This window comes from Cnephaeus nilssonii (assembly GCF_951640355.1).
Source record: "Cnephaeus nilssonii genome assembly, chromosome: 8".
NCBI lineage: Eukaryota > Metazoa > Chordata > Mammalia > Chiroptera > Vespertilionidae > Cnephaeus > Cnephaeus nilssonii.
In genome coordinates this window covers 101,275,936-101,291,283 of record NC_137079.1, presented here as the reverse complement: position 1 = coordinate 101,291,283, position 15,348 = coordinate 101,275,936, and the positions used below count along the sequence as shown (strand labels likewise).

Sequence of the window (15,348 nt, the reverse complement as noted above, 5' to 3'; positions counted from 1 at the left end):
ATTAGAAGACAGAGTAGAAAAAAATCACTCAATCAGAGAACCAGAAAAGAAAAACAATAAAAAGTCAGAGGATAGCTTAATGAGCTGTGGGACAACATGAAATGTAACAATATTCACATCATAGGAGTGCTAAAAGAAAATGAGGTAGGTATAGAGAACCTGCTTGAAGAAATAGTGGCAGAAAACTTCCCTAACCTGGTGAAGGAAAAAGTCACACAAGTTCACAGGGCACAGAGAGTCCCAAGAAAGAAGAATCCAAACAGGCCCATGCCCAGATGCAAGCAATTGCTTAATTATAATTAAAATGCCAAATATTGAAGGCAAAGAGAGAATATTAAAGGCAGCAAAAGAAAAGCAATTTGTTATCTACAAAGGAGCTCCCATAGGGCTGTCAGTTGATATCTCATCAGAAACTCTATAGGCCAGACAGGTATGACAAGAAGTATTCAAGGTAATGAAAAGCAAGTATCTGAAGCCAAGATTACTATATCCAGAAAGGCTATCATTCAAAATAGATGGTGAAATAAAAAGCTTCTCAGACAAAAAACAAAACAAACAACAAAACAAAACAAAACACACACACAAAACACAAAAAAAAACCCCAAACAAACAGGTAAAAGAGTTTATTACCACCAAACCAGCACTGCAAGAAATGCTAAAGGGAGTGCCTTAATGATAAGAAGAAATATATATATATATATATATATATATATATATATATATATATATACATATATATATATAGAGAGAGAGAGAGAGAGAGAGAGTGAGAGAGAGAGAGAGAGAGATAGGCATACAGAATTAAAATGGCAATAAATAAGTGCCTATCCTACCTAATAAAAGGGTAACATGCAAATTGACCGCACCTTCGCTATGCCTAAGCCACGCCCACCAGCCAATCAGGGCGAGTATGCAAATTAACCCAACCAGGATGGCGGCTAATTTGCATACACTGAGGGAGGGAGGAGTGAAGACTGAAGACACCATAAAAGGAAGTGGGAGGGAAAGTAGAAAGCAAGGCTGCTGCTGGAGGGAAAGTGCAGGCGGCCACAGAGGTGGGCAGCGGCGCGTGGCGGCCGCAGGCACAGCGGGTCAGGGGAGCGGGGGGCAGGGCACGCCACAGAGGCAGTGGCGGCAGCGGTGTGCGCGGCCACAGAGGTGGTGGCGGTGGTGGCCACGGGGTCAAGGCACTCAGTGGCAGCAGCAGCGCGCAGGACCATAAAGCAGCGGAGGTGGGTGTGGCGGGGTGGGCGGGGCCCGCCGCAGCCGGAGAGGTGGGGGTGTGGGAGAGGTGCCAGTGGCAGGAGGGAAGCCCACAGGAAGTCTTGCAGGATTTTTCCTGCAAAACGGGCCCCTAGTTAATAATAACCATAAATGTAAATGGATTAAGTTCTTCAATAAAAAGACATAGTGTAGCTGAATGTATATAAAAAGAAAATTAAAGTATTAAAAAAAGACAGATTATCTGAAATCCTTCTAATTTAAGAAAGATCTTGGGTCGTACTTTATGCTCTGTTTTAAAGTTCACTTATGACGGAGTTTCTTTCCAGTGAGATCTAAAACATATCTTGTTCCTATGAACTTAAAAAAAGAAAACCTCACCTGAGGAAATATATTTGATTTTTGCAGAGAAAGGAAAAAGGGATATTGTGAGAGAGAGAGAGGTAGAGAGAGAGAGAGAAACATCAATGTAAGAGAGACACTTGGGATTGAACTCACTACCTAGGTATGCGCCCTGTCCAAGAATTGAACCTGCAACCTTTTGGTGTACAGGATGACACTCTAATCAATTGAGACACCTGACCAGGGCTTATGTACTGAGAGTATTTATAATCTTCAAAATTGAAAATTGAATCTATCTCATATTCAGACACTGTTCTGTCCTGTACACCAACTGCTTTTTCCTCATTTCACAATCCTGGCAGCAGTTTTGACAGTTAACCCAAACTGAACTTCTGAGATTGTAAGTCATGAAAATTGTATCATATTTTCTAATAAATAAATAAATAAATAACAATCCTACCTAATAAAAGAGTAATATGCAAATTGACCCTATGTCCGCCACACCCACCAGCCACACCCACCAGCCAATCAGGAGAAAATATGCAAATAAACCCAACCAAGATGGCTACAGCCACAGCGAGCAGGAGGGAGGCTTGGGTTTCCCCGGTAACAAAGGAAGCCAAGCTTTCCACCTGACCTTGCTGGCCTAAGCCTCCACTCAAGGCTACAAAATTTCAGTTATAGAAGGTAAACAAATCCAAATAGAAATGGCAGCAGCTATGGAGCTGGGAAGAGCAGGAGGCAAGGGTTGCCCCCTGGCAATGGAAGCAAAGCAGCCCAGGCCTCTGCTTAAGACTACAAAGTTTCTTTAAAATCCATTTATGTTTATATTTTAAATTATATATTAAATCAAAATAATAGTAAATTTAACAATAGGGCATTCTTCAATTTCTATCTGTTCATTTTATGGAAAGAGAAATGTTTTGGATCTGGAGCAAATTATGGTAAGGTAGTAAACCTTGAAATAGCTAGTAGAAACCATGTTTTCCTTTCCCGTTGTTATTATAGACATGGTTAAAATTTACAGTTTAATCATTCTTTCCTCCATCCCACTGTGGTTTTCTGAGAAATCACGTTTTCTATTTTGAATATTTACAGTTATTTTATGTATAAAATTAATAATTCTGCAGAAGGCATATCTATTAGAAAATTAGAATAATTATTTATATATGGACATGTTGAAAGGCTTTAAAAGACAAAAATACAAATAATACCCTAGAGAAGCATTCATGGGACATTAAATCATTAAAACATGGAATTCTAAAACCTAAAGTTACATTTCATAGGTTGTATTTAAGAGCAAGTCAACCCAGCTGTAAAATAATTATTCATCATTGGGGATTAGGCCTTAGAGCTATGATGGTGAGAAGCTGTTTTAAACACTCTATGTCCTACACTTTGATTAATATTCTTTTCTGAGCAACAAAATTTCATGGCAGCATCACATTGTTATATTTTCTATAGTAACACATTTACCCAGGACCCATGGTAATATCATCCACTCGACGATGGTTGGTGGTGGACCTTGTCTGTTCAAATCAGACCTGTCGATGTGTTGAGAGGCAAGCAACAGCAGAAACAAAAAAGTCAAGTAGGATGCTGTATGGCAGATAAACTTGATAAATGGTTTTCTGATAAACAGTCCAAGAGGGCTTTTAGGAGCTATAAGGTAGCATACAGAGAAGACGGGAAAAAGAAGTCCTATTATGAAACATGTCACCATCTTCACTGCCCAGTGTCTTCTCCTCCACCCTGGGAACTCATCATACCAGCGAGATGCAAGCAGTTGTTGACAATTGGGCTGGGCAACAAACTAAATGGAAAGGAAGAGGAAAAGAAAGATTCAGTGTTACATGTAAAGGCTTCAGTTCATTAATAACTTTATTAACAAGTCAATCCAATAAATTTAGTTAAAAATTTTTAAAAGAACACTGAATTATCTTTAAAGTCAGAAGTTCTATTTTATTTTTTCAATATATATTTTTATTGATTTCAGAGAGGAAGGGAGAGGGAGAGATAGAAACATCAATGGTGAGAGAGAATCATTGATTGGCTGCCTCCTGCATGTTCCCTACTGGGGTGAGCTGCAGAATCAAACCCCCATGGGGGGAGGCCAACTGGACCCCACCCATGCACAAATTCCTGCACCGGGCCTCTAGTATGGCATAAAATAAAAATGTTAATAGTGGTTATTTCTTGGTTTAGTGATTATTTTCCAGCTATGACATACACTTATATTTCATTTTTTATTTGCATGTACTTTTAACATTTTCTATAATAAGCTCTTAAGAACTTTTATCATATAGAAAAAATAAATATACTTTTATTTGAATTGAGGCAATAAGAAAAACATACATGAAATCATTTTGGGATTACCAGAATGTAAATCATCATAGCTGAACTTGGTGGAAATAAAGCAAATTCTTTACCTAAGTATAATCAATTACCATAAACAAAACATTTCACAAACATGACTTTTTTTTATCCTGGTACCATGTTTGAGAAGTAGCATGGAGCTTACTTTATTTTAAGACTGAGAAAAAGGAAGTTTTAAGAGGTCAGCAAATTTATTCAATATTACATATCTAGTAAATGATGAAATGTTTGACTACCTGGTCCAGGAATTTTTTTTTCTCTGTACACTACATTTCTCATTGGAACTGACAACTAAGCATTACATAAATTCAGATAAGTTTTTCTATTTTGGATGGAAATGTCTTTGAACACTTCCTATTGGGTAGAGCTGTTAAGCAGAAAAGAGAAGGGAAGTTAATTTAAAGCAACGTAAGTGGGAGAGAGAGCATATCCTAGAGAAAAAGTGTATAGTGTGCTTAAGGGATGCCCATGGTAGTTTTGACTGTAGCAGAAGCTTAAGTCCTTTGTTAAGACTGTAGGAAAGTTCTGTTAGCATAAAAAATAAGCCTACCCTATGCTTTTAAAAATTAAACACTTTTATGTACACTTTTCATATACTCTATATAACAAATTGTAATGTAGACATCATCATTTCTAATATTCAGATGTTAAGAAAATTTTTCAAAATTTGGAGATAGGTAAAAAGATGACCACATGACCTTTTGAGGTTATAATGTTTAACAGGATTACCTAATCCTCCTGGGCATTATGTTCTATATCATCTACTAGACAAATAGGAGAAAGAAAAACTGAAAATAAAGGAGGTTGTACGGCTTAGGAAAAACAGAAAGAGATTCCAAGATGGCTACGGAGTAGCTGGAAACTCTGTCTGCTGGCTTCCAACAATGGATCAGACATGTGGCTAAACTGTAGAGTAATCAGCTTGAAAAAACAAAAAAACAAACAACAGTTGAAGTAGCTGATCTAAAATATTGAGAGCAGGGACCTTGGAGGAAGGACAGGAGGAGATGGGAAGAAGGTGAGCCAACTCGTGCATGTTTGGGCTGGAAAGCCAGAGGCATATTATAGACCACCTGCCCCTAGGAGCATGGGGTCTCAGCCCCATGCAGCTATCCCCAACCCATAGCAACAGGGAAGAGAAGGGGAGCCCAGGTAGCATCAGGCGATGTGAATCAGTGGGGATTCAGTCCATGTGGGAGACTCAGACCTGACCATCCCAGGCAAAGAGAAATTTCTTTGTTACATCACTAGCCTGGGAAGTTTGCTCCAATCTGTGTCTGCAGGAGAGGCCGCATGGAAAAGTTTGGGCTGGTGGAAGGTCTGATCAATACACCCAGCAGTGACTCTGAGGGGCCCTTTATTCCCTGAAAGAATTTTGGACAAAGATATGGATGGGGGATGGACAGCGTGGCTTAGGAAAGAGGATTGGTCTTGCCTACCTTGAACTCACAGGCAGTGCCGGTCCCTCCATGCTAGGTCATTACTGTCCCTCTGAGACCTAAGGCAAAGGGGAATGGTACTGGACTTGAAATCTATACTCATAGTATTTCGTCTGACAGCAAAGAGGATTCAGACTCTTGGTCTGGTTGTAACCTGGGAGGCCCCATCTAGCAGGGGATGACCACACAGAAAGTGTGCAAAGTGGGGTGCAAAGTGGGTCTGATTTTTTTTTATCACCTCCTACTTGGAACCTGGCAGAGCTGAGGCATTGCGACTGTTTCCTCTAGGTGGGCTACTGTCCAGGAGACAGAACAGTATGTACTGGGCCCTTCAGCTGCATTATGGAAAAGCAGAGGAGATCCCCAGTGAATTCAGCCAGCACAGCCCTGAGAAGAAGAGGCAGTGCCCACTCCCCCTCCTACAGGTTAGGGTACCAACACTATCTGATTAGGATTGCTGTTTGTTTGTTTTACCGCACCTTCTTTATCCATTTATTTGTTGATGGACACTTAGGCTTTTTCCATAACTTGGCAATTGTAAATAAGCCTATCTAATAAAAGAGTAATATGCAAATTAACCATTATTCCGCTACACCCACAAGCCATGCCAATGAGGCAATCAGGAGCAAGTATGCAAATTAAACCAACCAAGATGGCTACAGCCACGGAGCAAACAGGAGGCTTGGGTTTCCCTGGCAATGGAAGAAGCCAAGCTTTCCGCACACCATGGCCGGCCCAGGCCTCCACTCAAGGCTACAAAGTTTCAATTATAGAAGATAAATGAATCCCCAAAGAAATGGCTGCGGCCATGGAGCAAGCAGGAGGCTTGGCTCTGCTCAAGGCTACAAAGTTTCAATTATAGAAGATAAATAAATCCCAGATACCAGGGCCTCCGCTTGGGTCACCGGGGGGCGTGGCCGGCCTGCAAACCACCACAGGCCACTCGCCCAGGCTGCCCCACCCCCCAAAGGAACCCCCATCCTGATCTGGGACACCCTTCAGGGCAAACCAGCTGGCCCCCACCCATGCACCAGGCCTCTATCCTATCTAATAAAAGAGTAATGTGCAAATTGACCGTCACTCCAACACACAAGATGGCTGACCCCATGTGGTCAAAGATGGCTGCCCCCATATGGACACAGATGGCCGCCACAAGATGGCCAGCAGGGGAAGGCAGTTGGGAGGGACCAGGCCTGCAAGGGAGGGAAGTTGGGGGCAATCAAGCCTGCAGGGGAAGGCAGTTCAGGGACCAGGCCTGCAGGGGAGGGCAGTTAGGGGTGACCAGGCCTGCAGGGGAGGGCAGTTAGGAGCAAACAGGCTGGCAGGGAAGCAGTTAGGCATCAATCAGGCTGGCAGGGGAGTGGTTAAGGAGTGATCAGGCTGGCAGGCAGAAGCAGTTAGGGGCAATCAGGAAGGCAGGCAGGTGAGCAGTTGGGAGCCAGCAGTCCTGGATTGTGAGAAGGATATCCAACTGCCCGTTTAGGGCCAATCCTACCGGGATTGGGCCTAAACGGGAAGTTGGACATCCCTCGAGGGGTCCCAGATTGGAAAGGGTGCAGGCTGGCCTGAGGGACAACCCCCCCCCCCTACCGTGCACGAATTTCATGCACCCAGCCCCTAGTGAAACAATAAATATGGGATTGTAGACATCTCTTCAATATACTGTTTGTTTGTCTATTTGTTTTTTCCCTTTATTAATTAAGGTATTACAAATGTGTGCTTATCTCCCCATTGCCCCCCCCCCCCGCCACTCTCCCAATCCTGCCCTCACCATCACCCCCTGTTGTCTGCGTCCATTTGTTATGCTTATATGCATGCATACAAGTCCTTTGGTTGATCTCTCCCCCTTACCCCCACCCTCCCGGACCTTCCTTCTGAGGTTTGAGCATCTGATTGATGCTTCTCTGTCTCTGGATCTGTTTTTGTTCATCTGTTTATGTTGTTCATTATAATCCACAAATGAATGAGATAATGTGATATTAATCTTTGACTGACTTATTTCACTTAGCATAATGCTCTCCAAATCCATCTATGCTGTTGCAAATGATAGGAGTTCCTTCCTTTTTACAGCAGCATTGTATTCCATTGTGTAGATGTACCAAAGTTTTTTAATCCACTCATCTGCTAATGGGCACTTAGGCTGATTCCAAATCTTAGCTATTGTAAATTGTGCTGCTATGAACAGAGGGGTGCATATATCTTTTCTGATTGGTGTTTCTAATTTCTTGGGATATATTCCTAGAAGTGGGATCACCGAGTCAAATGGGAGTTCCAATTTTAGATTTTTGAGGAAACTCCATACTGTTCTCCACAGTGGCTGCACCAATCTGCATTCCCACCAGCAGTACATGAGGGATCCCTTTTTCTCCCCATCTTCGTCAGAATTTGTCATTTGTTTATTTGTTCATGATAGCCATTCTGACAGGTATGAAATGGTAACTCATTGCCATTTTGATTTGCATCTCTCAGATGATTAGTGACTTTGAGCATGTTTTCATATGCCTCTTGGCCTTCCTTATGTCTTCTTTTTTTAAAAAAATTATTTTATTGTTTAAAGTATTACATATAGTAGTACATATATCTCCTTACCCCCCCCATAGATATTCCCCCAGTCTCCCCTATCCCCTGTCACATGCCCTCATCCCACTGCCCCCCCCAGTGTCTTATATCCATTGGTTGTGCTTATATGCATGCATACAAGTCCTTTGGTTGATCTCTTTCCCCCCCTCCCCAACGCTCCCCGTCTTTCCGCTGTAATTTGACAGTCTGTTTGGTGCTTTACTGCCTCTGTGTTTATCTTTTTGTTCATCAGGTTATGTTGTATTTTTCTTTCATTGCCTGGCTTATTTCACTTAACATAATGCTCTCCAGGTCCATCCATGCTGCTGCAAATGGTAAGAATTCCTTCTTTTATATAGCAGCGTAGTATTCCATTGTGTAGATGTACCATAGTTTTCTAATTCACTCATCTGCTGATGGGCATTTGGGCTGTTTCCAAATCTTAGCTATGGTGAATTGTGCTGCTATGAACATAGGGGTGCATATATCCTTTCTGATTGGTGTTTCCAGTTTCTTGGGATATATTCCTAGAAGTGAGATTACAGGGTCAAATGGGAGTTCCATTTTTAGTTTTTTGAGGAACCTCCATTCTGTTCTCCACAGTGGCTGCACCAGTCTGCATTCCCACCAGCAGTGCACGAGGGTTCTTTTTTCTCCGCACCCTCACCAGCACATGCTGTTTGTTGATTTGTTGATGATTGCCATTCTGACAGGTGTGAAATGGTACTGCATTGTCATTTTGATTTGCATCTCTTGGATAATTAGTGACTTTGAGCATGTTTTCATATGCCTCTTGGCCTTTCTTCTGTCTTCTTTTGAAAATATCCTATATAGGTACGTTGCCAATTTTTTATTGGATCATTTATGTTCCTTTTATTAAGTTGTATAAGTTCCCTGTAGATGTTGGAGATTAAACCTTTATCAGTGATAACATTTGCAAATATGTTCTCCCATACAGTGGGCTTTTTTGTTGTTTTGTTGATGGTTTCTTTTGCTGTGAAAAAGCTTTTTATTTTGATGTAGTCCATTTGTTTATTTTCTCTTTAGCTTCCATTGCCCTAGGAGCCATTTCGGTGAAGAAATTGCTTCAGCATATGTCTGAGATTTCTCTGCCTGTGGATTCCTCTAGTATTTTTATGGTTTCCCGTCTTATGTTTAAGTCCTTTATCCATTTTGAGTTTATTTTTGTGTATGGTGTAAGTTGGTGGTCTAGTTTCCTTTTTTTGCTTGTGTCTCACCAAATTTCCCAACACCATTTATTGAAGAGACTGTCTTGACTCCATTGTATGTTCATGCCTCTTTTGTCAAATATTAATTGAGCATAGTGGTTTGGGTCGATATCTGAGTTTTCTATTCTATTCCATTGGTCTACCTGTCTGTTCTTGTGTCATTACTACACTGTTTTGAGAAGAGTGGTTTTTTAATACAGCTTGAAATCTGCTATTAAGATCCCACTTACTTTGTTTTTCTTTCTCAGGATTGCTGTGTCTATTCAGGGTGGTTTTTTTTTATTCCAGATGAATTTTTGGAGAGTTCTTTGTAGGTCTGTGAAATATGCCGTTGGTATTTTTGGGTAGTGCATTGAATCTGTAGATAGCTTTGGGTAGTATGGACATTTTAATGATGTTGATTCTACCAATCCATGAACATGGTATGTTCTTCCATCAGTTTATGTCTTCCTCTATCTCTTTTTTCAGTGTCCTGTAGTTTTCCACTTATAGATCTTTTACCTCATTAGTTAAGTTTATTCCTAGGTATCTTAATTTTTTTTGGTGCGATGGTAAATGGGATTGCTTTTTTAGTCTCTCTTTCTGTAAGTTCACTATTGGTGTATAGAAATACCATAGGTTTCTTGGCATTAATTTTGTATCCTGCTACATTGCCGAATTCATTTATTAAGTCTAATAATTTTTTGATGGAGTCTTTTGGTTTTTTATGTACAATATCATGTTATCTGGAAATAAGGACAGCTTTATTTCTTCTTTTCCAATTTGGATGCCTTTTATTTCTTCTTCTTGTCTATTTACAAAGCTAAAACTTCCAGTGCTATGTCGAATAGGAGTGGTGAGAGTGGGCATCCCATTCTCACCTGTTCCTGTTCTTAAGGGAAATGGTTTTAGTTTTTGCCCATTGAGTATGATGTTGGCTGTGGGGTTATCATATATAGCTTTTATTATGTTGAGGTATGATCCTTCTATTCCCGACTTGCTGAGAGTTTTTATCAAGAAAGGGTGTTGGATTTTGTCAAATGCTTTTTCTGCATCAATTGATATGACTGTGTTTTTTATCTCTCAATTTGTTTATGTAATGTATCACGTTTATTGACTTGCGGATATTGTACCATCCTTGCATCCCTGGGATAAATCTTACTTGGTCATGGTGTATGATCTTTCTGATGTACTGCTGAATCTGATTTGCTAGAATTTTGTTGAGGATTTTGGCATCTATGTTCATGAGGGATATTGGCCTGTAGTTCTCTTTCATTGTGTTGTCTTTACCTGGTTTTGGTATTAGGGTGATACTGGCTTCATAGAATGAGCTTGGAAGTGTGCCTTAGTCTTAAATTTTTTGGAATAGTCTGAGGGGGATAGGCTTTAATTCTTCCTTGAATGATTGGTAAAACTCCCTTGTGAATCCGTCTGTCCCTGGGCTTTTGTTTGCTGGGAGCTTTTTGATGACTGCTTCAATTTCTTCCATAGTTATTGGCCTATTGAGATGATTAGATTATTCCTGATTGAGTTTTGGAAGGTTGTATTTTTCTAGGAATATGTCCATTTCCTACAGGTGTCCAGTTTGTTGGAATGGAGTTGTTCATAGTATTTTTTAACAATCCTTTGTATTTCTGTGGGGTCTGTTGTTATTTCTCCTCTTTCATTTCTGATTTTGTTTATTTGGGTCCTCTTTGCTTCTTGGTGAGCCTGGCTAGAATTTCATCAATTTTGTTTATCCTTTCAAAGAACCAGCTCTTGGTTTCGTTGATCTTTTGTATAGTTTTTGGGTTTTTTTTTTTTTTTTTTTGGTCCCTATGTCATTTATCTCCGCTCTGATCTTTATTCTTTCCTTCCTTCTGCTTACACTGGGCTTCTCTTGTTGCTCTCTTTCTAACTCTTTGAGTTGTAGGGTTTGATAATTTATTACCATTGTTTTTTGTTTTTTGCCGTAGGCTTGTAGAGCTATCAACTTATCTCTCAAGACTGCTTTCACTGTGTCCCATAGATTTTGGATTGTTGTGTTTTCATTTTCGTTTGTTGTCATGATGTTTTTTATTTCTTCTTTGATCTCTCTGGTAACCCAGACATTGTTTAATAGCATGCTATTTAGTCTCCAGGAGTTTGATTTTTTTAGATTGTTTTTATTATAGTTAATTTCCAGTTTTATGCCATTATGTTCCGAGAAGATGCTTGATATGATTTCTATCCTCCTGAATTTGAAGAGACTTTGCTTGTGACCCAATATATGGTCTATCTTTGAAAATGACCCATGTGCACTTGAGAAGAATGTATATTCTGTGACTTTGGGGTGAAATGTTCTGAAGATGTCATTTAATTCCATCTGGTCTAGTGAGTCATTTAGGATTGATGTTTCTTTGCTGATTTTTTGTTTAGAGGATTTGTCCAATGGTGATAGTGGGGTATTAAAGTCCCCTCCTATGATTGTATTGCTGTCAATCTTTCCCTTGATATCCTCCAGGAGTTTTTTTTATGTATGTGGGTGCTCCTGTATTGGGTGCATATGTGTTTACCAGAGTTATTTCTTCTTGTTGGATTGCTCGCTTTAGTATTATGAAGTGGCCTTCCTTATCTCTTTTTATGTCCTTCATTTTGAGATCTAATTTGTCAGATATAAGTATTGCTACCCCAGCTTTTTTTTTTTTTTTTTCATTTCCATTAGCCTGAAAAACCTTTCTCCATCCCTTCAACATCAGTCTGTGTGCGTCTTTTTTTCTGAGGTGGGTTTCCTGTAGACAGCAGATATATGGGTCATGTTTTCCTGTCCACTCAGTTACCCTATGTCTTTTGATTGGGGCATTGATTGGGGCATTTAATCCATTTACATTTAAAGTTATTATTGATAGGTACTTGTTTGTCACCATTTTTATTCTTTACCACTGTGTTCCTTCTTCATTTCCCATTTCTTCTTTTTACAGCAGACCCTTCAGCATCTCTTGCATTGCTGGTTTGGTGGTAATAAATTCCCTTAGTCCTTTTTTGTCTGTGAAGCTCCTGATTCCACCTTCAATTTTGAATGATAGCCTTGCTGAATATAGTATTCTTGGATTCAGTCCCTTGCTTTGCATCACTTTGTATATTTCATTCTATTCCCTTCTGGCCAGGTGTGTTTCTGTTGAGAAATCAGTTTATATTCTAATAGGAGATCCATTGTAGGTAACTTTCTGTCTCTCTCTGGTAGCCTTTAAGATTCTTACTTTGTCACTGCGCAGAGCTCTGATGCACTTTGAGGGGCCCTGGCACTGAAATTACACTGCTGGGGTGTCTGTGCAGGTGTTCAGGATGAGTGAATTCAGAATTTCTACTGCTGGGGTCATTGTGTTCCTGTTTGTCCAAATAACACCCAGCCAGGACTCACAGCACCTCCCATAAGCACCCTGTGGATAGATGGGCTCAGGGTGCCTGCCTGCTGGAAATGTGTGCATGAACTGGCTGTGCGTTTGCCTGCACAGAGCTCTGATGCACTGAGGGGCCCTGGCACTGAAGTTAAACTGCTGGGGTGTATGTGGGCAGTTATTCAGGAGGAAGGAGTTCAGAATTTCTACTCGGGGCAGCGCATCCTTGTCTGTACAGAATCATACCCAGCAGGGGCTCAAAGCAGCTCCCCAGAGGACCCTGTGGATATATGGGCTCAGGGTGTTTGCCCTTTGGAAATGTGCATGACTGTGGCAGTGCGTTTGCCGTTGCAGAGCTCTGACACACTCTGAGGGGCCCTGGCACTGAAGTTACACAGCTGGGGTGTCTGCGGGCAATTATTCAGGCAGAGGAAATTCAGAATTTCTACTGTGGGGCAGAGCGCCCTTGTCTGTACAGAATCACACCAGCGGGGGCTCCTAGTGGCTCCCAGGCGCTGCCTAAGGAGTGGTGTGCCCTGGATGTCTGCTAGGCTGGAAATGTGCGAAAGAAAGTGGAGTCCAGTGTTCTGCTGCTGGGGAGGGGCAAGATGCACTTACTGCTGCCCAGCAGTGCACCTTTGGAGGTGGAAGTCCAAGGGTCCGCGGGTCTGCAGCTGGGGCAGCAGGATTTTGGCTGGAGTGGCTGCTGGGTCGTGGGCAGTGTCAAAGTCCTGACTGGGTGGTGGTGCTGATGAGTTCCTAAAAAAGGTCATTCTCCCCTTCAAGATGGCGTGAGCTCCATGCCCGAGTCCTGCAGTCCAGGTAGTGCCCACAGCAGTAGTAGTCTCTCCTTGTCCAAGAGAGCCTGGTCTGCCAGCCCCTGCTGCTCCTGTGGGGATTTAATTGTCCCTTACTTACTCACACACACACACCACACACATCCACACACTCTCCTTTCATACCCTCACTCACTCACTTCCTCTCCCTCACCTCTGTCTGGCCAGCCCCCATCTTTTCTCCCTTCCTTATGTCTTCTATCGAAAAGTATCTATTTAGGTCAATTGCCCATTTTTTGATTGGGTTGTATATCTTCCTTTTGTTAAGTTGTATGAGTTCCTTGTAAATGTTGGAGATTATACCCTTACCTGAAATATCATTGCAAATATGTTCTCCCATGCAGTGGTCTTTCTTGTTGTTTTGTTGATGGTTTCTTTTTGCTTTGCAGAAGCCTTTTATTTTGATGTAGTCCCATTTGTTCATTTTCTCTTTAGTTTCTATTGCCCTAGGAGCTGTATTGGTGAAGATATTGCTTTGGCATATATCTGAGATTTTGCTGCCTATGGATTCCTATAATATTTTAATGGTTTCCCATCTTGCATTTAAGTCTTTTATCCATTTTGAGTTTATTTTTGTGTACGGTGTAAGGTGGTGGTCCAGTTTCATTTTTCTACATGTGTCTGACCAAATTTCCCAGTACCATTTATTGAAGAGATTGTATTGACTCCATTGTATGATCTTGCCTCCTTTGTCAAATATTAATTGAGCATAATGGTTTGGGTCGATTTATGGTTTCTCTTTTCTGTTCCATTGATCTATATGTCTGTTCTTTTGCCAGTACCAGGCAGTTTTAAGAATAGTGGATTTGTAATTCATCTTGATATCTGGTATTGAGATCCCTCCTACTTTGTTCTTTCTCAGGATCACTGCAGTTATTCAGGGTCTTTTTTTTATTCCAGATGAATTTTTGGAGAGTTCTTCATAGGTCTGTGAAATATGCTGTTGGTATATTAATGGAGAGTGCATTGAATGTATAGATTGCTTTAGGTAGTAGGGGCATTTTAATGATGTTGATTCTACCAATCCATGAACATGGTATGTTCTTCCATCTGTTTATGTCTTCTCCTATCTCTTTTTTTTCAATGTCCTGTAGTTTTATGAGTAGAAGTCTTTTTCCTGTTTAGTTACGTTTATTCCTAGGTATTTTATTTTATTTTATTTTTTTGTGTGCAATGGTAAATGGAATTGTTTTTTAAATCTCTCTATAAGTTCACTATTGGTGTATAAAAATGCCATTGATTTCTTGGCATTAATTTTGTATCCTGCTGCATTGCCCAATTCATTTATTAGGTCTAAAGTTTTTTTGATGGAGTCTTTAGGGTTTTCTATGTACAGTATCATGTCATCTGCAAATAATGACAATTTTACTTCTTCTTTTCCAGTTTGGATGCATTTTATTTCTTCTTCTTGTATGATCACTTCCACTAGCACTACCAGTACTTTGATGAACAGGAGTGGTGATAGCGGGAATCCCTGTCTTGTTCTTAACGGAAATGGTTTTAGTTTTTGCCCATGCAGTATGATGTTGGCTGTAGGTTTGTCATATAAGGCTTTTATTATGTTGAGGTATGATCCCTCAATTCCCACCTTGCTGAGTGTTTTTATCAGAAATGCATTTGTCAAATGCATTTTCTGCCTCAATTGATATGATTATGTGATTTTTGTCTCTCAATTTGTTTATGTGATGTATCACATTTATTGATTTGCAGATATTGTACCATCCTTGCATCTCTGGAATAAATCCTACTTGGTCTATAATCTATTTATTGTAATGCTGAATCTGATTTGCTAGAATTTTGTTGAGGATTTTAGTATCTATGTTCATCAAGGATATTGGCCTGTGGTTCTCTTTTTTTTTTTTTTGTATCTTTATGTGGTTTTGGAATTAGGCTAATGATGGCTTCATAGAAAGAGGTTGGAAGTGTGCCTTCCTCTTGAATTTTTTGGAATAGTCTGAGGAGGATAGGTTTTAGTTGTTCCTTGAATGCTTGGTAGAACTCCCCTTTGAGC

The 15,348-nt window shown here is 40.5% G+C and overlaps 1 protein-coding gene across 1 annotated transcript in view; it reads right to left on the bottom strand.

Annotated features, from left to right (window-relative positions):
- TRPC4 (transient receptor potential cation channel subfamily C member 4) overlaps positions 1–15,348 on the bottom strand; it is a gene marked incomplete at its 3' end in the record, with an annotated part of 376,713 nt that overhangs the window by 144,239 nt on the left and 217,126 nt on the right. Inside the window, exon 4 of the mRNA XM_079779004.1 lies at positions 3,040–3,376. Within this exon, the coding sequence (XP_079635130.1) occupies positions 3,040–3,376 (337 nt within the window). The remainder of the gene's footprint in view (positions 1–3,039; positions 3,377–15,348) is intronic.